Here is a 26,574-nt window from a genome sequence, read left to right as displayed (position 1 = left end):
TTGCGATAGAAAACAGCGGTAGTAAGAGAAGGAGAAGCAGCGTGGCTCAGTGGAAAGAGCACGGGCTTTGGCGTCAGAGGTCATGGGTTCAAATCCCAGCTCCGCCACTTGTCATCTGTGTGAAACTGGGCAAGTCACTTAACTTCTCTGTGCCTCAGTTTCCTCATCTGTAAAATGGGGATTAAAACTGTGAGCCCCCCGTGGGATAACCTGATCACCTTGTAACCTCCCCAGTGCTTAGAACAGTGCTTTGCACATAGTGAACGCTTAACAAATACCATCATTAGTAGTAGTAGTAAATGCTGCTCTTGTCAGTTTGGCTGATGTGTCTGATGCCATTAGTGTTATTAAGGCAGAGGTGGATCCTGGGGATGCGTGTCAACCCTCTTTAAGGTTTCCCCTTGTGTTTCTGCCTGAAAATGGCAGAATTCCCTTCCAGTCAGGGTGCTGAGGTGGAGCAGTCGGGGCTGCTCAGAGAGGGGGGCTCCCCAGATCCCAGCCTCAAGTAGTGGACGGAGTACGGGCCTGGAAATCAAAAGGTCATGGGTTCTAGTGCCAGCTCCACCACTGTCTGCTCTGTGACCTTCGGCAAGCCTCTTAACTTCTCTGTGCCTCAGTTACATCATCTGTAAAATGGAGATTGAGATTGTGAGCCCCATATGGGACAGGGACTGTGTCCGACTCAATTTGTTTGTATCCACCCCAGCGCTTAGTACAATGCCTGGCACGTAGCAAGCGCTTAACAAATACCACAATTATTATTAGTATTATTATTCTCTCCCTCCAGTGCATGCTCAGAGGGGTGACTTGGGCAATGTATCCTAGACAGGTATCTGAGAATGGGGCTGGGGTGTCATCAGGGCCTTGTTTACAGCAACTCGTATGATGCTGAAACCCCATTTTTTTTTAACAGATGAGGTGAAAACTGCACCAGGTTCCCCCAACTTGAAGGATGATGAAGCAGAAGTATCAAAATTCCGTGGCCTGCGGTTCCAGCCAGAGCAGCTCACCACTGGAAGGACCCCAGGCCCGGCAGGAAGTGAACACGCTCAGATGCTCAGAAAGGTTCAGTATCCTTCCTCTAAATATCTAGATTCTGGAAACATATGCCTGAAGAAGGAAAAAAAAAGGTTCAGTATACTTCCTCTAGATATCTGGATTCTGGAAACATATGCCTGAAGAAGGAAAAAAAGAATCTCGTATGGAAACCACTTACCTATTATTAGTTCTGAAGGGATTCATTCTTTCAATCGTTTATTGAGCGCTTAGTGTGTGCAGAGCACTCTACCAAGTGCTTGGATTGTTTCAGTAATTTACCCTATCTCTCCTCTGCCAGATGGTCAGCTCCTGGAGGGCAAGGATCAAGTCTTCTAGCGTTTTTAAACTCTCTCACACACTTGGTGAACTGCTCGGCACACAAGAAGTGGTTAATAAATGCTTTTAAATGATTGATTGATTTGGTTGAGAGGCCTTCCCTGACTAGACTCTCATTTCCCCGACTCCCTCTCCCTTCTGAGTCACCCTTGTGCTTGGATTTGTATCCTTAATTCATAATAATAATAATGGTATTTGTTAAGTGCTTACTATGTGCCAAGCACTGTTCTAAGTGCTGGGGTGGATACAAGGACATCAGGTTGTCCCAGGTGGGGCTCAAAGTCTTAATCCCCATTTTACAGATGAGGTAACTGAGGCACAGAGAAGTTAAGTGACTTGCCCAAAGTCACACAGCGGACAGGTGGTGGAGGCGGGATTAGAACGCACAACCTCTGACTCCCAATTCTGTGCTCTTTCCAGTAAGCCATATTGCTTCTCTTAATTCTTCTCACCCTCAGCCCCAGAGCGCTTGTGTGCATATCCAGAATTTATTTTAATGTCTGGCTCCCCGTCTAGACCATAAACTCCTTAATGGGAGGGGAACATGTATACCAACTCTGTTGGATTGTACCCCCACAAGCACTTAATAAAGTGCTCTGCACACGGTAAGCACTCGATAAATATGAATCCTTGACTGAGTGATTGAGAGGAATCCTCAGATCCCAAATTGGCAGTTCTACCAACCAAATGAAAAAAGGAAACAATCCTGAGCTGTAGCACCTAGGGTTCTCCTCTATCCAAGAATAATAATAGCAATAGTAATAATTATGGTATTTTTTAAGAGCTTACTATGTGCCAAGTGTTATTTTCAGATACAGGTTAATCAGGTTGAACACAGTCCCTACATGTTTTGTCACCTGTCTACATGTTTTGTCACCTGTCTACATGTTTTGTTTTGTTATCTGTCTCCCCCTTCTAGACTGTGAGCCCGTTGTTGGGTAGGGACCGTCTCTATATGTTGCCGACTTTTACTTCCCAAGTGCTCAGTACAGTGCTCTGCACACAGTAAGCGCTCAATAAATACGAACGAATGAATGAATGAATGAATGTCCCACATGGGTTCACATTCTTAAGCCTTATTTTACAGATGAAGTCACTGAGGCCCAGAGAATTTAAGTGACTTGCCCAAGGTCACACAGCAGGATTAGAACCCAGGTCCTTCTGACTCCCAGACTTGTGCTTTATCCACTATGCCATGCTGCTCCTTAGCACTAGCTCCACTGCTCCACTTCACCACTAGCATTAAGAATTATTTTTTTTTGGAGGTGAGATACCTTCAGAGTTTCCCTGTGATAGTGTATATAGAGCCCTATACTAAGCTCTTAGGCGAGTACAATATAACAGAGTTGGTAGACTCATTCCCTGCTCAAAAGAAGCTTACAGCCTAGAGGGGGAGACAGACATTAATAGCCATAAATTACAGATATGTACAGAAATGCTGTGGGCCTGAGGATGGGGTGAATACCAAGTGCCCAAACATTTCAGATCCAGGTGCGTGGATGACACTATTTTTGTCAACCAGTAATGTTCACTGAGGTCCGTACTGCAATCACACCCAAGTGCCTGGAAGAGTTTAATAGAGTTAGTAAATGTGATCCTTGCTCTCAGGGAGTTTACAGTCTAGTGGGGAAGACAGACACTAAAGATATCATGTTCCCAATAGCCACCCCTGCTTTGTAGGTAAGGGGCAGAGTGCCTATTCTTGGCCGGTAGCTCGTTTGGTAAAATTTATGGAGACTGAGATGTGTGCATAGAGCTGAATAGAGAAGAAATGTTGCTACGGTGTTATTAAAAGCATTTTTTTAATAGACCAGGGAAGTTGCAACTGTTGAAAAAGGAGGCATGAAACAACGATATGAGGAAGAACTTCGGGGAATCAAACGTCAGACAGATGAGGAAAAACTCCATTTCAAGGAGCAGTTTGTGAAGGGGCTGGAAGACCTAGTGAAGGAACACACCACAGAAATAAACTCCTTTCAGTCCTCCATGGAAGCCGAAAGAAAAAAGCTTCGAAAGGTGAGAATTCCCTCTTAGGGCAGGATATCTTGATTTACCTTCCTGGTTCTGTTTTAAGGTAATGGCATTGTACAGTTGTTTTGCTGGAGGATTTGCATTGCCGTAACAATGGCAGAAGCAAGGCTCAGGCAGAATCAATCAAAAGCTTGTTTTCCTGCCTTCAAATTCAGGATGATCTGTGCTTGACGCAAACTCGTTTCCTGGCTGCTTCACGGTAGGACACAACATTACGAACAAGGAGAATGCCTGTCCACAAAAGCAACATTTCAGCTGCACGTTGAAATGTCAGGCATGAATTTCCTTAAGTGCTTACCGTAATTGAGGTGCAATCATGTGTTTCTTGGTATTTGCAAACTTTCCACGTGGCTGCATCAGCCCCTTCCAAATAAGGGATTTAGTACTACTACTAATAATAATGATGGCATTTATTAAGCGCTCACTATGTGCAAAGCACTGTTCTAAGCGCTGGGGAGGTTACAAGGTGATCAGGTTGTCCCACGGGGGGCTCACAGTCTTAATCCCCATTTTACAGATGAGGTAACTGAGGCCCGTGCTCTTTCCACTGAGCCACGCTGGTGGCACTGTCATCCCCCTCTTTTAGCAATCAGGGCGAGAGAGCCTCATCCTTGCCTCAACCAACAAGTTGCCCTGGTAACTCCAGCACTGAGTGTATGCCTCATTCTGGATGTGAAGTCACTGGCCTGAATTGGATTGAGAAATGAGGCACATGAAATTGTCTTTGTTTCCTCATTTTCCTTGCTCAGCGTTCTGTATTGAGAGGGAAGGGGCTATTTTCCAGTGGCCCTGGATCCCCAGCGTGGCTTAGTGGAAAGAGCACAGCCTTGGAAGTCGAAAGATGTGGGTACTAATCCCAGCTCCTCCGCTTGTCTGCTGTGTGACCTTGGGCAAGCCGCTTAACTTCTCTGTGCCTCAGTTTCCTCATCTGTAAAACGGGGATTATGATTATGAGCCTCATGTGGTACAGCATGATTACCTTGTATCTACCCCAGCGTTTAGAACAGTGATTGGCACATAGTATACACTTAATAAAATACCATAATTATTATTATTATTATCATTATTATCCCTAGATTAGAGTTGTCTTCCCAATTTGGATGTGCACAGATTAAATAGTCTAGCGGCTGGCTATTCCCAGGCTTCTTTTGCCATTCCTCAACCTTGAGAAGCATCAAATTGGGTTTTCTGAAGTGGGCACCCAAGACTTCCAACAGAGGAGCAGGGTTCGAGAACATGCTACTGTGGGGACAGGAGTGCTGTGTCTTTGTGCGGCAAAAAAGGAGTTGGCAACCTCCACAGGCCCTGCAGTCGACTGTGGGTATATTTTGTGGGAAACAGGTACACGTCATGGACCCCATTTACTGTAGAATCTTGGGATGGTGTTCCCTTCTACTTCCTCCTCACTTCAACCCAGCCTTGCCTTTCCTCGGGGCCCTGAGCATCCTGGGGACAGTCTAGACTGTTCTTCTAGACTGTGAGCCCGTTGTTGGGCAGGGACTGTCTCTATATGTCTCCAACTTGTACTTCCCAAGCGCTTAGTACAGTGCTCTGCACACAGTAAGCGTTCAATAAATGAATGAATGAATGAACAGTCGGGTGTTGTGAATGAGAGAGGGTGTGCATGGAGGGGGTAGGGAAGCAGCGTGGCTCAGTGGAAAGAGCCCAGGCTTTGGAGTCAGAGGTCATGGTTTCAAATCCTGGTTCTGCCACTTGTCAGCTGTGTGACTTTGGGCAAGTCACACAGAGAAGCAGCGTGAGAAGCAGCGTGTGAGAAGCAGCGCGGCTCAGTGGAAAGAGCCCGGGCTTTGGAGTCGGAGGTCATGGGTTCAAATCCCGGCTCTGCCAATTGTCAGCTGGGTGACTTTGGGAAAGTCACTTCACTTCTCTGTGCCTCAGTTACCTCATCTGTAAAATGGGGATTAAGACTGTGAGCCCCCTGTGGGACAACCTGATCACCTTGTAACCTCCCCAGCACTTAAAACAGTGCTTTGCACATAGTAAGCGCTTAATAAATGCCATTATTATTATTATTATTATTATTAAGTCACTTCACTTCTCTGTGCCTCAGTTCCCTCATCTGTAAAATGGGGGTGAAGACTGTGAGCCCCACGTGAGACAACCTGATCACCTTGTAACCTCCCCAGCGCTTAGAACAGTGCTTTGCACATAGCGCTTAATAAATGCCATCATCATCATTATTATTAGGGAAAAGCAGCATAGGGGGTGGACTAGCGGAAAGAGCAGAGACCTAAGAGTCAGAGGATCTGGGTTCTAATCCTGCTCTGACAGTTGCCTGCCGTGTGACCTCAGGCAAGTCACTTCATTTCTCTGGGCCTCTGTTTCCTCCTCTATAAAACAGGGATTCAATACCTGTTCTCCCTCCTACTTAGACTGTCAGCTAAGCTAAGCACTGTTCCTGTGCCACGGGGATTGTATCCAATCTGATTAACTTGTATCTACAGCAGCGTTCAGAACAGTGCTTGACACATGGTAAACACTTAACAAATGCCACAGTAATAAGAAGAAGAAGAACAAGGCTTGAGAGGGTATCAGTGGCCAAGACTACTCAAAATGTAGTCTAGACTCGTCTGTGTGAACTCCCTCTCTAGCATTTTGCGACATGTATTGCTCATTTCGATTGCTCTGAAGATGGCAAGAATTGCAGTCTGACAACAGCCACGGATCTCTGCTCCCAATTTAGCCCAGCCATGGCCTCTTATAAGCAAAGGGGTTTGGACATAGAGCAAGTCCACTGCATACCTTTCGGGACATTACCCAAGGATGGGGAGAGGGCTGCGTCTCACCCCTGTTTACATGTTGGCTATTGAGGAATCAATCAATCAGTGATATTTATCGAGCCCTTACCTTGTGCAGAGCACTGTACTGAGCACTTGGGAGAGTACAACAGAGTTAATAGATGTGAACCCTGCCCTCCAGCCATCCAGTGGGGAAACGCAGCCTGGACAATTCGTGCTACAGGATTGATGAAAAGTATCCCGCAATGAAGAAAATGAACCATATTCTGCCCTAAGTGGTTTCAACCTTCCCCGTGCATTTCATTCCTAATTTCCCAGTAGTGGAAATCATGGTGATGGCAGTTAACATGTGAGCATTTAAAAAATAAAAAAATCAGTCTGATTCTGGGAACCCTGCTCACAGAGGGCTCACACTTAAACAACACACTCACTTCTCTGAACCAAAGGACAGTGTGGGGTGGAAGGAGGGGAACAGGAGGCTTTGTCCAGAGAGTGAAAGAGAAACCGGTGGAGTGAGAATATTTATCTTAATTACGGTTTTAAGCACTTACTATGTGCCAAGTATTGTTCTAAGCACTAGGGTAAATACAAGGTTATCAGGTTGGACACAGTCCCTGTCCGACTTGGGGCTCACAGTCTAGGTAGGGGGGGAATAGGATTTAATCCCCATTTTACAGATGAGGAAACTTGAGGCACAGAGAAGTTAAGCGAGGCTACACAGCAGATAATTGGCAGAGCAGGATTAGACCTCAGGTCCTTTGACATCCAGGCCCAGATTCTTTCCACTAGGCCATGCTGCCTAGTTCCCCCAGACCATAACAGATGAAATACTCCTGCCTTTTGGGGAAGGAAATAGCAAATATATGTTTCATAATGGAGCCAAGTACCTTCACACCGCAGCATCTTTAATCCATTCCAAGTCTGGAAAACACGACTGGGCTTTCTGCCTGGCTGACACCTTTTTGACAAATGTGGTTTTTTTCACGCAGCTCAGAGCTTTAGTGGGAGATGCAGGTCAGAGCCAGTTTTATAGTCTCTGGTGATTCCAGAAAGGGAATATGTTAAGGAGAAGGCCCAGGATCACATAGTCTGTGCCTGCAAAAGGATAGATCAGGGAAGCCGGAATTATCTGGTAAACTCAATCACTTGAGGTAGTTATCATGGGTAATTCAGGACGGAAATATCCTTCTCCTCAGTGTCCTGAGATTTTTATTCCTTCAGTTATCTCAGTAATAGCCTCAGCTCACTGTTTAGTTTGTCCTTGTAAATCCAGGCCCCCGGAATGGGCTAGGAAGCAGCAAAAAGCCCATGAAGTAAAATAATCTGCCAAGACTTTGGGGAAAGCAACTGGGTTGAACTAAGGGAGGTGTTCTCTTGGGACAGTGAACATTTTTCTTCCGTATTTGACTTTATTTTCGGATGAATGACACATCAGGGGCAATACATTCCTCCCCGGTTTGATATTTCAGAAAACATCGCAAACATCAAAGATAAATATTCCTAAAATGTTTTAATAGCATTTGTTAAGCATTTACTATGTGCCAGGAACTATACTATGCCCTGGGGTAGATATGAGCTAATCAGGTTGGACACAGTCCATGTTCCACGTGGGGCTCACAGTCTTATCCCTATTTTGAGCCCTGGCTTGGGAGTCAGAGGTCATGGGTTCTGATCCCGGCCCCGCCACTTGTCAGCTGTGGGACTTTGGGCAAGTCACTTAACTTCTCTGTACCTCAGTTACCTCATCTGTAAAATGGGGATTAAGACTGTGAGCCCCACGTGGGACAACCTGATTACCTTGTATCTACCCTGGAGCTTAGAACAGTGCTTGGCACATTGTAAGCGCTTAACAAGTACCATCATTATTATTATTAATTTTACAGATGAGGTAACTGAAGCATGGAGAAATTAAGTGATTTGCCAAAGTCACACAGCAGACAAGAGACAGATCTGGGATTAGAACCCAGTCTTTCCGATTCCCAGGCCCATGCACTCTCTACTAGGCCATGCTGCTTCTCATTCTGTGGGTAGTAGGTTCATGGTTCACCATATCTATTTCCCCCTCTTGCCAATTGGCCTAAAGCCCAGTGCACTGAAGCATGGAGACTTTGGATCCTTAGCTGCCTTTTCTGCTTTCCAATCACACTCCCCAATAACAGACGCCCTCCATTATGGGGCAAGTTTGTTTCCTGAGCCTATATCACTCCCTAGCCAAAAGCTGTGTGCCAACCTACCAGTCATTCATTTTTTTTTTGAGCCACTGACTCTGTGCAGAGCACTGTACCAAGGGCTTGGGAGGGGACAATGAGTTCCCTGTGAGCAGGGAGTATGTCTACCAACTCTGTTATATTATACTCTCTCAAGTGGCTAGTACAGTGCTCTGCACACAGGAAGCATTCAATAGGTACCGTTGATTGACTGATTGACAATAGACAATTGATTCCTGCCCTCAAGGAGCTTAGAGTGTAACAGGGGAGGCAGAGAGGAGACGGCAATAGTGTATAATGGTACGGTATTCACTTACATAATTGCAGCCATAGGGTAACCACCCCCTCCGTTTTTGAGGAGAAAATAAAAAACTTATTTTTGTAAACAAACACAGTGGCACATGGCAGGGTAGGGAGAGGAGTAGAGTGAAGAGGAGTAGGATCAGAGCTGGAACCCGCAAAGGTTTCTTTTATGAAATGAGGTAGGAAGAGAAGGGAGGGAGTTGACCTAATTCATTGTGTGCCTATTTTAGTCAGCGCTTGGGTGAGTACAATCAAAGCAAGCAACTCAGTCTCAGGTGCTCTCTTGTCTCTCTCTTCTTTCTCTCTTCCTTTAACCTCCTGGTCCCCTCATTGCTAAACTTAATTCTCCACTGAAAACCCCTTCCTCCTGTTTTGGAGTTGCAAAAAATGTGGAGCTGTTATGCAGATAACTACAGTACGTGCAGAAATGTCACAGGAAAGGGTTAGAGGGGTGAGTGCAAAAGTGTTTTGGAGGTAAGGAAGCCCATTGGTGAATTATAAATATGATTGAATGAATGAATGAATCAGTCCTTTCTCATCTTGTGTGTCTGCTATTCATTCATTCAGTCAGTCAGTCATATTTATTGAGCGCTTACTGTGTGCAGAGCCTTGTACTAAGCTCTTGGAAAGTACAAGTTGGCAACATATAGAGACGGTCCCTACCCAACAACGGCCTCACAGTCTAGAAGGGGGAGACAGACAACAAAACAAAACATGTGGACAGGTGTCAAGTCACCAGAATAAATAAAAATAAAGCTAGATACACATCATTAACAAAATTAATAGAATAGTAAATATGTACAAGTAAAATAGAGTAATAATTGTGTGCTTACTGTGTGCAGAGCACTGAACTAAGCGATTGGGCGAGTACAACATAATATAATAGACCCCATCCCTGTCCACAATGAACTTACAGTCTAAAGAGGGGGAGACAGACATTCATATAAATAAATAAAATTACAGATATGTACGTTAGTGCTGGGAGGGGGCAAAAATAAAAGGAGCAAGTCAAGGCAACGTAGACGGGAGTGGGAAAAGAGGAAAGGAGGATTTAGGGAAGATCTCTTGGAGGAGCTGTGCCTTCCATGAGGTTTTGAAGTTGGGGAGAGTCAGATATGTCAGTCAGATATGAAGAAGGAGGATGTTCCAGAGCCCCGGCACCATCAGACTGTAAGCTGGTGGTGGGCAGGAAATGTGTCTGCTTATTATTGTATTGTACCCTCCCAAGCGTTTAGTACAGTGCCCTGTACATAGTAAGCATTCAATAAATAAGATTGAATGAATCAGGCTGCGAGGGTACGTTCGGTACCGTGTAGCAGTAACACCCTGGGCGCACTCTTCTCCGGGGTTACGCTCTGATGACACACAAGGGCCTCTCCTTCCCACCTGACAGAACCGGCCCAAATCCCGGGAGATCCAACCACACTTCTGGAAATAGCTGGGATGGGCCAAGATGGACCCCTGAAAAACCTCCCTTTTACCCTAGACCTGCTAGGCCCAACCACCCTGCAGCTCTGTCCTACTCACCTTCCCACTCCTCAAGCCAAATCATCAACCTGAGATGCTGCGAGGTCTGGGGACAGACTTGGAACTCCAGATACCCCAGCAAAACCACTTCCTGCTACCTGCCTTAGTTCAGCCTTTCAAATCTCTGTTTAGGAAGTCCAAGAGCAGCTGGAAGAACTGAAGAAAAAATCAGAGACTGAAATAAAGCAGCTGGAAGAAGAGAAAGCCAGTCTGAACGAGAAGCTACAGGAGTCTTTGCTTGAGGTAAGCAGTGCAAAACGAGCCTTCCTCAGCCTTAAGGTAAAGATTTTTCTTCCACGTTTAGCTGGACGCTTCTTATTCTCCACCCACTATGACCATCCTTCACAGAATTTAGAAAGTAGCAGATGCCTTTCTGGGTAGAAGATTATGGTGAATGCTAAGAGAATTAGGAAAAGATCGGTGGAGGGAGGAGAGGGTTTTTTTAAAGAGCCAACCTGGACCCGTCAACCCTAGACAGTCAGTCGCGGCATCTAGCTCCGGGCTGTGGGCTTTTATTGCTTAATATTAGTGAGGAATCTTGCCCAGCCCTGCATTGACTGAACGTAATTAAACTCATTTCTCCTGGAGAGATTACAGAGGGGAGTGATGAGCTGTAACAGGAACCGAGTTTCTTATGGCTTTCATTAGACTTGGCTGTGTCCATTCTCGGAGCCACAGAAAAGAGTAATAGGAGACTAGCAATCCATTCCTTCTCCCTGTATGACCTCCACAGTGGAGGCACACAAAGCTGAAAACAATTCTTTCTCTCCCAGTCAGTCTCTATGCCAGGTACCTGGGAAGCACTGTGAAGTGGACAATGTATACATGTGTACAGATATTTGTCCATTCACTTTGAATAATAATAATAATAATAATAATGGCATTTGTTAAGCGCTTACTATGTGCAAAGCACTGTTCTAAGCGCTGGAATCTACCCCAGTGCTTAGAACAGGGCTTGGCACAAAGTAAGTGTTTAACAAATAATTATTATTTATATATTCATGTATACACATATATGACTATGTCAATACCAATATCGGTAAATCCATTGATTGACTGATATACATATGTCTAGATTGTAATCTCATTGTGGGCAGGGAATATGTCTGTTTATTGTTATATTGTACTCTCCCAATATATATATATTCATTCATTTATTCAATCGTGTATATTAAGTACTTACTGTGTGCAAAGCACTGTACTAAGTGCTTGGGAAGTACAATTCAGCAACAGAGACAATCCCTACCCAACAACAGGCTCACATTTATATAAATATCAGTCAATCAGTGGTTTTAATTGAGCACTTACTATGTTCAGAGCACTGTATTAAGTGCTTGGGAGAATACAATATAGCAGAATTAGCAGACATGATCCCTGCCCATAACGAACCTACAGTATAAGAACGCAAGCATCAATCAGTCAGGTCCCTATTTTCCGCTAAGGAGCCATCCTAAAAAGCAGCTTCCCTGAATATCTACCAGTTCATTACCTGAAGAGCATAAGACGACGGACAGATTAGCACCTGTGGTAGTTTCCACTGATAAAATATCATTCCGAGTACTTTGGCTCAGCATCAAGCATTCCTTAGAGTCACTCCAGTGAAGCAGCAACAATTGGCACTTTGCTCACTTTCCCAGAAGCTGAAGTGTGGGGTTGTATGGTCTTTAGGTTTTTGTTTTTCTCCCAGAGAAACAGTTACCTGACAGAAGCAGGGCCTTAAATGGCCCAGAGAAAATGGGGAGCCGGCAGTTTTTCATCTAGTTTTGTCTGCCTGGGCAGCCAAATCATAAAACTTTGGGGCCTGAATTATCCAATGGGGCACTCTACATTGACCCAACTTGTCACATACTTAACTCCTCCTCCATGTATGGTACAGGGTAGGCCTTGGTCACTTGTGTCAATCAATAATATTTTTGAGCACCAGTTGTGTGCAGAGCACTGTACTAAGCCCTTGGGAAAGGACAATAGAGTTAAAAGACACACTCCCTGCCTGCAAGGAGCTGTAATCTAGTGGGGAATCAACACAGAATAATTGACAATTAAAGAAGAAAAAAGAAAAATTGATATGAAGGTAAGTAAGCATTTAAATAGAAAGGCTATGGGAAGCAGCATGGCTTAGTGGAAAGAACACGGGCCTCGGAGTCAGAGGATCTGGGTTCTAATCCCTGCTGTGCCACCTCTGCTGGGTGACCTTGGGTAAGTCACTTCACTTTTCTGTGTCTGCCATCCCATCTGTAAATTGGGAATTAAGACTGTGAGACCACGTGGGACGTGGACTGTGTCCAACCCGATTTGCTTGTGTTTACCCTAGTGATTAGTACACTGCCTGGCATATAGTAAGTGATTAACTAAAAAATGGGTAATGCATAATTGAATACATATTTCTTGACTCAATCGATGGTATTTATTGAGCACTTGCTACCAGCAGAGCACTGTACTGAGACCTTGGGAAACTACAGGGAAGCAGCGTGGCTTAATGGAAAGAGCACGGGCTTTGGAGTCAGAGGTCACGGGTTCAAATCCCGGCTCCACCAACTGTCAGTTGTGTGACTTTGGGCAAGTCATTTAACTTCTCTGTGCCTCAATTCCCTCATCTGTAAAATGGGGATTAAAACTGTGAGCCCCCCGTGGGACAACCTGATGACCTTGTAACCTCCCCAGCACTTAGAACAGTGCTTTGCACATAGTAAGCGCTTAACAAATCCCATCATTATTATTATTATTACAGGGGTTCTAATCCCGACTCTGCCACTTGTCAGCTACGTGATTTAGGGCAAGTCGCTTAATTTCTATTTGCCTCAGTTACCTCATCTGTAAAATGGGGATTAAGACTGTGAACCCCACGTGAGACAACCTGATGACCTTGTAACTACCCCAGCACTAAGAACAGTGCTTGGCACATAGTGAGCGCTTAACAAAACCATCATTATTATTCCAGTGCTTAGAACAGTGCTTTGCACATAGTAAGTGCTTAACAAATGCCATCATTATTTATTATTACAGTAATTCGGCAGAGTTGGTAGACACATTTCTTGCCCATAAGGAGCTTACAGTCTAGTGGGGGACATTAAAATAAATTTCAGCTATATACATAAGCACTTTGGGGCTCTTCCTCTGTAATACTTGTTTCAGTCTTAACTAGTAGCAACTTTTCATCTTTCTTTGCACATGTCTTCAGCTGGCCAGCAGCATGGCACTTTGGGAAAAAAATCTGGGAACAGCTATCACCTTTTTTTTTCAATAGTATTTGTTAAGTGCTTACTCTGTTCCAGGCACTGTACTAAGCACTGAATTACAGATGAGGTAACTGAGACACAGAGAAGTGATGAGACTTACCCAAGGTCACAGAGCGGTCAAGTAGCAGAGCCAGGATTAGAACCCTGCTCCTTCTAACTCACAGGCCCGTGCTCTATCCACTAGCCCACACTACCTGCTTTATAATGCCTGTTGTGGTCTTACCCTTGCTTTCAGTCCAATGAACGGGATTCAAAACTGGTGCGTTTTGTCCCATTTGAGTGACAACAGGCTGGTCTCTTCTTTCCCCGTTTCCAGCTCGGGTTTTCCAAGTATGCGGCTCTTCCTCCCGTTTTAGGTTTTACGCCTTCAAGATTTCATCCGACAAAGCAGGGATGGCTCTGAATATGTGGAATTGCTCCAGCCGCCTTGCAGAACAGCACCCGAGAGGCTGCAGGAACTGGACCAGGAGACCAGCAGAATTGCTGAGGTCCGGGTGACGCTATCCTTCTGTGCTGTAACTAAGGCTTTCCCCTCCACCCCCCTCCATCAGCCAGCCCTGTCCCGCCAGGGCAGATAAGTGTCCCCAGGGCTGCCGTTGAGCCCTTCGTCAGACCCCCGGACCCCGGAGAGTCGAGCTGCTACCGGGTTTTTGAGCCACCCTAAGAGTCACTTCACAAAAACTTCAGTCACCGGGGAACACATCGGCTCCTTTTCTGCCCCGACACTCCTGGGACACCCCATCTCTGTAGGGGGTGGGATGGGGAGTGAATAAAGGGAGCAAATCAGGGCAGTGTAGTGGGAGAAATGGAAATGGGAGCTTAGTCCGGGAAGGCCTCTCGGAGGAGATGTGCCTTCAATAAGGCTTTGAAGATGGGGAGAGTGATGGTCTGTTAGGTATGAAGAGGGAGGGCATTCCAAGCCAGAGGCAGGATGTGGGCAAGAGGTTGGCGGCTCCCACACCCTTCTACTTCATCCTCACTTTATTCACCTGTTGTGTGACTTTGGCTCAGTGGAAAGAGCACGGGCTTGGGAGTCAGAGGTCATGGGTTCGAATCCCCACTCTGCCACTTGTCAGCTGTGTGACCTTGGGCAAGCCACTCAACTTCCCTGTGCCTCAGTTCCCTCATTTGTAAAATGGGGATTAAGACTGGGAGCCCCACAGAGGGCAACCTGATCACCTTGTATCTCCCCCAGTGCTTAGAACAGTGCTTCACACATAGTAAGCGCTTAACAAATACCATCATTATTATTATTATCCCCCACCCCAACCCCCCAGGCAGGCACTTATGTACATATCCGTAATTTATTTATTTCTCTTAGTATCTGTCTCTCCCTCTAGACCATAAGGTCGTTGTGGGCAGGGAATGTGTCTGTTGTATTGTTGTGTTGTACTCTACCAAGTGCTTAGTACAGTGCTCCGCACACAGCAAGCACTCAATAAATACAATTGATTGATTGAAGCCAAGCTGGAGACATGCAGCAGACCTGACTGGTTGATACATAATTTTCCTTTTTTTCCCATAATCTTAAAAATGGCAAATGCAGAACACAGAGTTCCAATTTTTAAAGACCTCAAGATGGGAACTGAAAATAGGCTATTCCTTGGACCCCTGGAGGGAGAAGGAAGCGATCCTCTCAGTTTTGTCAGGGAAGAAATTAGGAGCTCCAAGATTATGATCATTATTTTTATGATATTTAATAAAAGTCTTATGACATGTTAAGGGCTGGGGTAAAGTACAGGTTTATCAGATTGGATATAGTGCCTGTCCCACAATCTTGCAGAGCAGAGCGAACAAGGGAAGCCGAGAGAAGTTAAATGACTTGCCCAAGGTCACACAGCAGGCTGGAGAAGAGCTGGGACTAGAACCCGGATCTTCTGACTCCCAGTCCCCTGCTCTTGCAGGTAGTTTCTTCAGGGAGCCAAGAAGTTTGATGTTGTAGAATGGAAAATGCAAACTGAATTTGACTAGGCTACCGAAACGGCCGTTCTGAGCCGCCTCCGTGATTGTTCAGACTTGTATCTGGGGGCAACAGGAGGCTGAGGAGGGCAGAATCGTGCCCAGTGTGATGGCACCAGTGGCCCTGAGGAATGCGGTGGCGGGTGGCCGCCGGGAAGATTGCATTTGGTGCTGGGAAAATGTTCAGCTCATTCTCTCTGGAAGCAGCTCACTGCATTGACCCGAGAGGTAATGGAGTGTGTAATGCATTTCCTCAAACAAGCATAGATCTTCCCTTGGGCAGCTGGAAACCCCATTTTCAATCTGATGGTGAAATATTTTCTGGTGAGCGATTCCTCCGCCTTGCGTCTTCGGTCGGACCGGGATGTGGCTGGAAAGGGAGGTACCTGGCATGCCCCCAGGGGCACAGTTACCCCCGTCCCGTGAAGAAAGGAGGAAGCGGCCTGGCCGAGTCAGTGGATAGAGAATGGGCCCGGGAGCCAGAAGGATCTGCATTTTAATTCCAGCTCCACCGCTTGTCCGCTATGTGACCTTGGGGAAATCACTTCACTTCTCTGTGTGTCAGTTACCTCATCCGTAAAATGGGGATAAAGGCTGTGAGCCTCATGTGGGACGTGGACTGTGTCCAACCTGATTACAGGAGAAGCAGCGTGGCTCAGTGGAAAGAGCGCGGGCTTTGGAGTCAGAGGTCATGGGTTCAAATTCCGGCTCCGCCAGTTGTCAGCTGTGTGACTTTGGGCAAGTCACTTAACTTCTCTGTGCCTGTTACCTCATCTGTAAAATGGGGATTAAAACTGTGAGCCCCCCATGAGACAACCTGATCACCTTGTAATCTCCCCAGTGCTTAGAACAGTGCTTTGCACATAGTAAGTGCTCAATAAATGCCATCATCATCATCATAATTAGAGAAGCATCATGGCTCAGTGGAAAGAGCCCGGGCTTAGGAGTCAGAGGTCATGGGTTCTAATCCTGGCTCCTCCACTTGTCAGCTGTGTGACTTTGGGCAAGTCACTTAACTTCCCTGGGCCTCAGTTACCTCATCTGCAAAGTGGGGATTAAGACTGTGAGCCCCACTTGGGACAACCTGATTACTTTGTATCCCCCTCACCGCTTAGAACAGTGCGTGGCACATAGTAGTGCTTAACAAATAGGATCATTATTATTATAAATTACAGGGAAGAGGGAGCAAAAGAATATGGAGAGGTGAATAAAGTGCTTAGTGGGTAAATGACTCAACTGCATAGGTGAGACAGAACTCCCTCAACAATCTCTGTCAGCATTTATGTACAAATGGGTATCCTTAAGTATCTAGTGATTTCATGTGATTATTTATGTTCTTATTCAATTACTTGTCTTGCAGTAATTACCAATGGTCACTCTGTATTTTCCACCTGCTCCCTATATGGAAACAGCATGGCCTAGTGGGTAGTGCAGGGGCCTGGGAATCAGAAGGACCTGGGTTCTAATTCCGCCTCCATCACCTATCTGCTTTGTGACCTTGGTCAAGTGCCTTCACTTCTCTGGGCCTCAGTTTCCTCATCTGTAAAATGGGGATAGCGACTGTGAGCCCCATGTCAGACAGGGATTGTGTCCAATCCAGTTTGCTTGCATTCACCCCAGCATTTGGAACAATGCCTGGCACATAGTAAGTGCTGAACAAATACCATCATCATTATTATTCTCATATCATATATTATGATAATATAATAATGATAATAATAATAATGATGATGGTACTTGTTCAGCACTTACTATGTGTCAGGCATTGTATATATATTAGGAGCTATAGGATTATATATTAATATAATATATAATATAATAATGATAATAATTATGATGATGGTACTTGTTTAGCACTTACTATGTGCCAGGCATTGTATATATATTAGGAGCTATAGGATTATATATTAATATAATATATAATATAATAATGATAATAATAATTAGTAATAATAATATTGTGTGCTTTTCAGTGGGTCAGGGCTGCCATGATTTCACCTACATCATGAGGTTCCACTAAAGGAGGCTTTCTAGACTGTAAGTTCGTTATGGGCAGGGACTTTGTCCATTTATTGTTATATTGTACTCTCCCAAGCGCTTAGTCCAGTGCTCTGCACACAGTAAGCCCACAATAAATACAATTCACCAACTGGCTGGTTGACAAGAAGAAGAAGAATGTGACATTTGTTGAGCACTTTCAAGGGGCTTAAAACAATGTATTAAGCATTGGAGTTAGATACAAGATAATAAGGTTGGACCCTGTCCCTGTCCTGAGGCTCACAGTCTAGTGGGGAGGGAGAACATTTTAGAGGTGAGGAAACTGAGGCCCAGAGAATTCACTGACTTGTCCACCATCACACAACAGGCAAGAGGCAAAGCTGGGGATGAGAACCTGGGATATATTTTAAGGGATGTGCGTCTTTTTCAAAGGTTTTGACCTACCGCTTAGTTATTTGGCAGCCAGCAGGATGAAGGAAGTACCTTCAAAAAAAAGTAGTCCTCTTTGAATTTTTTATAAAAATCCTTGTTGTTCATGGTAATAGGGAACGTGATAACAGGATTAATTGAAACCCACAGATTTAAATACTAGCTTCTGCAGGCACTTTACCAAACCTAATGTGCTAACAAGACTGTGACTGGCTAGCGTTTCTCTTCCTCTTACTGTTGGAATTGCTAAAGAATAGTAAAAATAATCAGGAGGTCGAGAGCAGGTAGAAGGAGAAGCAGGGTCTCAGCCTATTCTATAAATTGTAAAATTCACCACTGGAAAATCAAGTTACCTGTGTTTATTGAAGGTTCATTTGTCCTTCTCATTTCAGCAGCAATGCTTGCAACAGAAAAAACTTTCCAAGATCCCAACTGAAAGAGGAAAATCCCAAGAACAATTACCAACCAAAGTAATCATTGGCAAAGAAGAAAATGAAAGGTACTCAAAGTAGTCCTGACTTCTAAATGACAGGTGTCTCTCTCTTTACACTAGGGTTATGTTCTGAGAGAGACTGCATGAAGTGAATCTGTGTAAAGTCAATCCAGGGTTAGGTAATGACCAGTGAAGTTTGTTCCAGATCCAAAGCGAGCACCCAATTCATATTCCCACACTAAAAGTAGTTTGAAAGGGGATTTGGGCTAGAGTTTAGGAATAAAAGGGGACTTCTTGAGGAGGCAGTGAGTGTTTGAACTTCTAAGTCTGCGTTTGTCCTTCACTTTACACTGGCCTCGTATTTGAAGAAGAAGCAGAATCTGTGAAATGTGAACTCGGTCTTGCCTAGAAACATCCAAACAAAACAACCCCTACACGCCCCACGAAAAAAATACAAATAAGTGTAAAAAGAACGAGCGACTTTTCAGTGCTCAATGCAGTGCTTTGCACACAGTAAGTACTCAGTAAATATGACTGAATGAATTAAGGGAAGAGAAGTGAGAACCAGAGATTGTAGGTTTTTTTGGAGGGGGGATGTGTGCAAGGAGCAAGCGTTCACCTGGGAAAGAGGGACAGCCGTATTTCTCAGGCCTGGGAAAAGTAAGCCAAAACCTGAACCTCAAGATAGAGTTTACCCAGAAACTACTGGGACTTCGCAAGAACAGGACTGTGAGGGAAGAAAGTACAGTTCCCTGTACCACTCCCAACCCCGTAAAGTAAGGCACGGTCCGTTCCTGTCAGTGACATTCTCGTCTTCTTTTCTGACACTGTTCCATATTCCCAGAGGAACTTCCCAAACTGGCAAAAAGGAAGGCCAAGATGGACACACAAAACAGGCTTAGGCAGTGAGAATGGAGGCTGGAGTCATTCCCGGATTAAGTCAGAGAAAGTGGGGTTTGAGGGCTTTGGCTGTATTCTGCTGGTCAGGGCAGTCAGTCAGTAATAGTGGTAGTTGTTAAGCACCTACTATGGGCCAAGCACTGTACTAAGCGTTGGAAGAGATACAGTACAATCTGATCAGACACAGTCCCTGGCCCACAGGGGCTTCACAAACTAAGTAGGAAGGAGAACAGGGGTTGAATCCTCCCATTTTACAGATGAGGAAACCGAGGCACAGAGAAGCAAAGTGACTTGCCCAGGGCCACACAACAGGAAAGCAGCAGAGCCAGGTCCCTGGTTTCCCTGACCTATGCTCTTTCCACTAGGCCAAGCTGCTTCTCTATGCAGTCAGTGATATTTATTGAGCACTTAGAGTGTGCAGGGTACTGTACTAAATGCTTGTACTACAAGCACAGAGGAAGAAATATTGAAGCAGCTGACAGGTGCCCTCGGGGGTTTAAAATTTTACCTGGACCTTTGAAATCTACTTGAGGTAGGAATGAATAGCAGCTGCCCTGGGGGGTAGCAGGCTTCACCCCAAGAGATAAAACGTTCAGCTTCCCTCGGCTTTATTTCCCTCTCTCCCCACTCCCCCGCCCCCGAGATGGAGTTGAGAGATGGGGTGTGCCCATCTGTCTCGAGATGTACTTTGCCCATCTCTAAATGCCCTTAGCGATATTTTGCAGAAAGTGAGTTGTTTGCCCTGAAGATGTCTCTGTTTATTCTTTTACTCCTTCCCTCTCCCTTGCTCTTTCATCGGTGCTCTCTCGTCTCTAAGGTCGGGTTCCCCTGGCACAGTGAAGACTGTCCAATCCCCTCTTCCCACTGCTTTCCCGAAAGAGGTGTCAGAAATCCAGTCTTTACAAGAAGGGTGGCAGAGTGAAAAGGCAGACTTACAAGCCCAGGTGCGGTAACAAGAACTCCGTCTTTAGTGGGTTTTTTTCTTACACAAAAGGGATCCTAGAGCCTTCGATTTGGGGGTCGTGAGACTGAGGGGGGCAGCGGCTCTGGAGCTGGGACCAGTTGTCCTGTGGCCCTGACTTTGGGGCTGGAATAAGGTGACTCTTTTTCTAAACCTTCTCCCTCCACTTACCTGTCCTTAGCCTAGTGGTTGGCTCTCCTTCGCCTCTCCATTTCTTGGTTTTGCTTCATTTATCTCCATTTAACGACCGATTTAGGCCATAGATTAGATGGAAATGCATACAAAATCACCCTGTAAAAAGGCTCTGAAAATACATTTTTCATGAGCTTCCCAGATCATCATCATCATCAATCATATTTATTGAGCGCTTACTGTGTGCAGAGCACTGTACTAAGCGCTTGGGCAGTACAACATATAGAGGCATCAGGGATGTTTTCTGGGCATGGAAATTTCTCAGGGGCATCAGGGAGTAAGAAATCATACCAGGACTGTAGGGCTTGGGAGAATTTTTCACATTTCCATGGTTCCATCCCCTTCCCGTAGGAGGTTTGAAAGCACCACCAATCCTTCCCTCCTTCTCTACCTCTGGTGGCCCTTCTCAAGGTAGCCAAGTCTGACCCAATCGTGTCAAGCCCACCCCACAAAGAAGCGTATTTCCCTAGCCTAGTGGTTTCAGGGTTAGTGTGGACAGGAATCCATAGTTGACAGCCAAAAGACTCACTAAGCTGATGCCTTTAAGGGAGCTTTTGGAATCAGCTGCTAAGCAGGCTTCACTGGGGCCTCTCTCCCATTCTGAGAGACTTGCCATGTCTTTTGAAGATCTCCCGTATGAAGCAGATGTTAGACCAACGCACCAGTCGCTACCAGGAAGAACTGCAAGAGTTGAAACTACTGTCCGTCCAAGAAAAGGAGAAGCTCCTGCAGGAACTTCAGGACAGAACTGAGCAGAGCCAGAATGTTCAAGCCCAGCTCGAAGCGTCACACCATAGAGCACTGAAAGTTCTGGAAAAAAGCAAAATTCAGGAACTTCAGGTAATGTGTTTTGCTATTTTCCTTTTAGAGAAGCGTGAGGTAAAGCTGGTTAAGAGGGAGGGGCAGGAAGTGGACCCCAGCCCAGAGAAATGGCCCAAATTTCTTAGATTCTGGGTGTGACGGGGGAAAAGAGGGGATGTCAATGAAGTCTCCGCAGGGTCTCCAACGAGCCAGGGCTTCTGGGACAAGTGGAATGCTGTGCTGGAAGTTGCTGGGGACTGCCTGGGATGGGTTGCCCTCTGACTCCAAGGCTAGAAGATTCCTGAAAACTTCATTCATTCAATCGTATTTATTGAGGGCTTACTGTGTGAAGAGCACTTGGGAGAGTACAATAAACAGACACATTCCCTGACCACAACGAGCTTACAATCTAGCCCGGAAGACAGACATTAATATAAATAAAGAAATTACAGATAAGTGCTGTGGGGCTGGGAGGGGGATGAATAAAGGGAGCGAGTCAGAGCAACACAGAAGGGAGAGGGAGAAGAGGAAAGGAGGGCTTAGTCAGGGAAGGCCTCTTAGAGATGTGCCTTCAATAAGGCTTTGAAGTGGGAGAGAGTAATTGTCTGTCGGATACGAGGAGGGAGGGTGTTCCAGGACAGAGGCGCAGGACATGGGCGAGAGGTTGGCGGTGTGATAGAGGAGATAGAAGTACAGTGAGAAGGTTGGCTTTAGAGGAGTAAAGTGTGCGGGATGGGTTGGAATGGGAGAGTAGCAAGGTACCAGCCTAGCCTAAAGCAGCTTCAGAGGGTCTGAGCCAATGGATACCGAAATGGCCTGGGGAATCCAGGACGGGACAGTGTGGCTGACTTGGAACCTCCAGGTCCTTTCAATTCATCCGTTAATAGTATTTATTAAGGGAAGAGCTCAATTATTAAGTGCTTGGGAGAGTACAGCAAAAGCCAAACAACCGTTTCCTACCCACGAGTAGCTTACAATCAAATGGGGGACATGGACAAAATGATTTACAAATAGTTGAAGCAGGAGGAAGAACAAGGATAAAATGGGTCACAGAGAGAACATGCGAGGGTGAGGTATCAGAATAAATAATTGGACGTACAGCTGAATGGATGTGGACAAAGACCCGAGGATGGGTTTAGATAAGCAGCGTGGAGGACCTGGGAGGACCAGCGTGCGGCCCAATTAATGATAATACTAATAATAATGATAATAACTGTGGTACTTGTATGAGAAGCAGTGTGGCTCAGTGGAAAGAGCCCGGGCTTTGGAGTCAGAGGTCATGGGTTCAAATCCCGGCTTTGCCACTTGTCGGCCGTGTGACTTTGGACAGGTCACTTGACTCCTCTGTGCCTCAGTTCCCTCGCCTGTAGAATGGGGGTGAAGACTGTGAGCCCCCCGTGGGACATCCTGATCACCTTGTAACCTCCCCAGCGCTTAGAACAGTGCTTTGCACGTAGTAAGCGCTTAATAAATGCTATTATTATTATTATTATTATTATTTGTTTGCTAGGCACTTACCACATGCCAGGCACCATTCTAAGAGCTGGGGTGGAAACAAGCAAATTGGGTTGGACCCTCTCCCTATCCCACATGGGGCTCACAGTCTCCATCCCCATTTTGCAGATGGGGGAACTGAGGCACAGAGGAGTTGAGTAACTCGCCCGGGGTCATGCAGCAGACAAATGGCAGCAAACCTTCTGACTCCCAGGGCCCGTGCTCTATCCCTATGCCATACTGCTTATCTAGCGATGGTTATCGATTGATCTCTGGTATGTACTGAGCGCTCGCTTGCTTTGTGGAGAGCCCCGTACAAAATGCACGGGAGGGTACACTACAACACAGTTGGTAGATGGGACCCCTGCCCACATGGAGTTTAGAGGAGAAGTTGGGCGTTAAAAACAGATTATTGGACTGGTTTCATCACACCCCACAGACAAACGTTTTAAGTCAATGCCTGCCAGTGACAAAGTAAGAAATCATCTTTAGGAGGCGTGAAGATGGAGCCATCTAGTCTCGGCTTGCTACCGCTTCAGCAGAACCGTTTCATTTTTGCCTCATGATGGCTTCTGCTTAGTTGCTCGGTTTTATGAAGAAAAATTGGATCTCGCACCTGCAATATTGGGGAACATCCAGCTCCTCAATTTTACTCGCTTTTGGCCTGCTACACATCCGCCATTCACCCCCTGGCCTGGAATGCCCTCCCTCCCCACATCTGCCAAGCTAGCTCTCTTCCTCCCTTCAAGGCCCTACTGAGAGCTCACCTCCTCCAGGAGGCCTTCCCACACTGAGCCCCCTCCTTCCTCTCCCCCTCCTCCCCTCTCCATTCCCCCCACCTTACCTCCTTCCCTTCCCCACAGCACCTGTATATATGTATATATGTTTGTACGTATTTATTACTCTATTTTACTTGTACGTATCTATTCTATTTATTTTATTTTGTTAATATGTTTGGTTTTGTTCTCTGTCTCCCCCTTCTAGACTGTGAGCCCACTGTTGGGTAGGGACCGTCTCTATATGTTGCCAACTTGTACTTCCCAAGCGCTTAGTACAGTGCTCTGCACACAGTCAGCGCTCAATGAATACGATTGAATGAATGAATGAAAAGTCGCTCAACTTTCCTCAGTTACTTCATCTGTAATATGGGGATTAAATCCTCCTCCCTCTGACTTAGATATGAGCTCTGTGTGGGACAGGGACTGTGTCCATACTGATGATCTGGTATCTACCCTAGTACTTAGAATGGTGCTTGACACGTAGCAAGCACTTAACAAGTACCATTAAAAAAAAAAAAAGATATCCAATTGCTCAGGTTGTCTAATGGGCTGGTCAGGCTTGGGGTCTTGGGAATTGATTGGGGTGGAATACTGTAAACTCCTCGAGGACAGGGATTGTGCCTACCAACTGTATTATACACTCCCAAGAGCTTAGTACAGTGCTCTTAACACAGCAAGTGCTCAATAAATGCTCTGGACTGATTCAATCATATTTATCGAGCGCTTACTTGGTGCAAAGCACTGTACTAAGCGCTTGGGGAAAGTACAGTATAACAATAAACAGACACATTCCCGGCCCATAACGAGTTTACAATCTGGAGACCGAATGATAGGTTTTAGGTAGGTTTGGGAAACGGGAGGAACCGTGGTTTGGCCAACTTGCTGGGGAAAGAGTTCCAGGCCGTAGGAAAAAGTCATCCAAAACTCTGCCCTCGATTCCATCTTTGGGGATCTTTCATCACAGGCCCCCCACAGAAGGAAGCCCCTGTCCGACAAAGGTATCTACATTTCCCAGACAGAGCTACCGAAACATTTGAACTGTTATCCTGTCTTCCTGGCTGCTCGCTTCTCAGGCCAGGTCACAGAGAGAACGGAATGGAAGCCGAAGAAACCTTTCTCTTATTTATTAAAATCAACGGGCTTTGTTTAGTGTCCATTCGTATCGACAAAATAAAGGAAGAATAAAGGCAGAAAAACCTATAGATAATAGAGAGATAGCTACCAATTACACCTAATTTAGATAAATGGCTGGCCAGTTCCTCTAAGTGCTGTACTAGAATGAATCGAGTTGCCTCCGGTCTAAGTAAACACTAATATATTTTATTGAGGGTCTTAAGGAATTCGGAAAGGACTTTCTTCTGGGCTTCACTGTTTGATGCTGCTTTCCTCCCTGTTTATCTTTTTGATTTCTGTGCAAGAACCAAAGTGTTATTCCTGCTTACAGGAGGTAGAGGAGCGCTTGAAGGAGGAATATAATCAGAGCATCAAGATCCAGCATCGCTCTCACCAAATGGAGATAAAAGCCTTGGAAGACAAGGCAAGCAGAGACCTAGTGGAGGAGCGTGAGAGGAGTCAGAAGCAGCAGGCGCTGTTGCTAGGTACACAGTCAACTCGTCATTTATGTTATTCATTCATTCATTCAATTGTATTTATTAAGCGTTTACTGTGTGCAGAGCACTGTACTAAGTGCTTGGGAAGTACAAGTTGGCAACATGTAGAGATGGTCCCTACGCAACAACGGGCTCACAGTCTAGAAGGGGGAGACAGACAAAAAAACAAAACATGTGGACAGGTGTCAAATCATTAGAATAAATAGAAATAAAGCTAGATGCACATCATTAACAGAATAAATAGAATAGTATCAATCAATCAATCAATCAATCGTATTTATTGAGCGCTTACTATGTGCAGAGCACTGTACTAAGCGCTTGGGAAGTACAAATTGGCATCACATAGAGACAGTCCCTACCCGATAGTGGGCTCACAGTCTAAAAGGGGGAGACAGAGAACAGAACCAAACATACCAACAAAATAAAATAAGTAGGATAGAAATGTACAAGTAAAATAAATAAATAAATAAATAAACAGAGTAATAAATATGTACAACCATATATACATATATACAGGTGCTGTGGGGAGGGGAAGGAGGTAAGGCGGGGGGATGGAGAGGGGGACGAGGGGGAGAGGAAAGAAGGGGCTCAATCTGGGAAGGCCTCCTGGAGGAGGTGAGCTCTCAGCAGGGCCTTGAAGGGAGGAAGAGAGCTAGCTTGGCGGATGGGCAGAGGGAGGGCATTCCAGGCCCGGGGGATGACGTGGGCCGGGGGTCGATGGCGGGACAGGCGAGAGCGAGGTACAGTGAGGAGATTAGTGGTGGAGGAGCGGAGGGTGCGGGCTGGGCAGTAGAAGGAGAGAAGGGAGGTGAGGTAGGAGGGGGCGAGGTGATGGAGAGCCTTGAAGCCCAGGGTGAGGAGTTTCTGCCTGATGCGCAGATTGATCGGTAGCCATTGGAGGTTTTTGAGGAGGGGAGTGATATGTCCAGAGCGTTTCTGGACAAAGATAATCCGGGCAGCAGCATGAAGTATGGATTGAAGTGGAGAGAGACACGAGGATGGGAGATCAGAGAGAAGGCTAGTGCAGTAGTCCAGACGGGATAGGATGAGAGCTTGAATTAGCAGGGTAGCGGTTTGGATGGAGAGGAAAGGGCGGATCTTGGCAATGTTGCGGAGCTGAGACCGGCAGGTTTTGGTGACGGCTTGGATGTGAGGGGTGAATGAGAGAGCGGAGTCGAGGATGACACCAAGGTTGCGGGCTTGTGAGACGGGAAGGATGGTAGTGCCGTCAACAGAGATGGGAAAGTCAGGGAGAGGACAAGGTTTGGGAGGGAAGACAAGGAGCTCAGTCTTCGACATGTTGAGCTTTAGGTGGCGGGCGGACATCCAGATGGAGATGTCCTGAAGGCAGGAGGAGATGCGAGCCTGGAGGGAGGGGGAGAGAGCAGGGGCAGAGATGGAGATCTGGGTGTCATCAGCGTAGAGGTGATAGTTGAAGCCGTGGGAGCGAATGAGGTCACCAAGGGAGTGAGTGTAGATTGAGAACAGAAGGGGACCAAGCACTGAACCTTGGGGAACTCCCACAGTAAGAGGATAGTAAGAGGTAGTAAGAGGATAGTAGATATGTACAAGTAAAATAGA

At 45.9% G+C, this 26,574-nt stretch overlaps 1 protein-coding gene across 3 annotated transcripts in view; it reads left to right on the top strand.

The window, feature by feature from the left end:
* FAM184B (family with sequence similarity 184 member B) overlaps positions 1 to 26,574 on the top strand; it is a 76,861-nt gene that overhangs the window by 35,440 nt on the left and 14,847 nt on the right. For all 3 annotated transcript variants that reach the window (XM_038753149.1, XM_038753151.1, XM_038753150.1), the window contains exons 4-11: positions 914 to 1,065; positions 3,184 to 3,390; positions 10,334 to 10,444; positions 13,794 to 13,925; positions 18,216 to 18,322; positions 19,974 to 20,100; positions 20,937 to 21,149; positions 24,828 to 24,981. In XM_038753149.1, the coding sequence (XP_038609077.1) occupies positions 914 to 1,065; positions 3,184 to 3,390; positions 10,334 to 10,444; positions 13,794 to 13,925; positions 18,216 to 18,322; positions 19,974 to 20,100; positions 20,937 to 21,149; positions 24,828 to 24,981 (1,203 nt within the window). The remainder of the gene's footprint in view (positions 1 to 913; positions 1,066 to 3,183; positions 3,391 to 10,333; positions 10,445 to 13,793; positions 13,926 to 18,215; positions 18,323 to 19,973; positions 20,101 to 20,936; positions 21,150 to 24,827; positions 24,982 to 26,574) is intronic.

Source organism: Tachyglossus aculeatus, chromosome 10 (genome assembly GCF_015852505.1).
Source record: "Tachyglossus aculeatus isolate mTacAcu1 chromosome 10, mTacAcu1.pri, whole genome shotgun sequence".
Classification (NCBI taxonomy): domain Eukaryota; kingdom Metazoa; phylum Chordata; class Mammalia; order Monotremata; family Tachyglossidae; genus Tachyglossus; species Tachyglossus aculeatus.
Note: the sequence above shows the minus strand (reverse complement) of the source record. Positions and strands in the feature narration are given on the sequence as shown.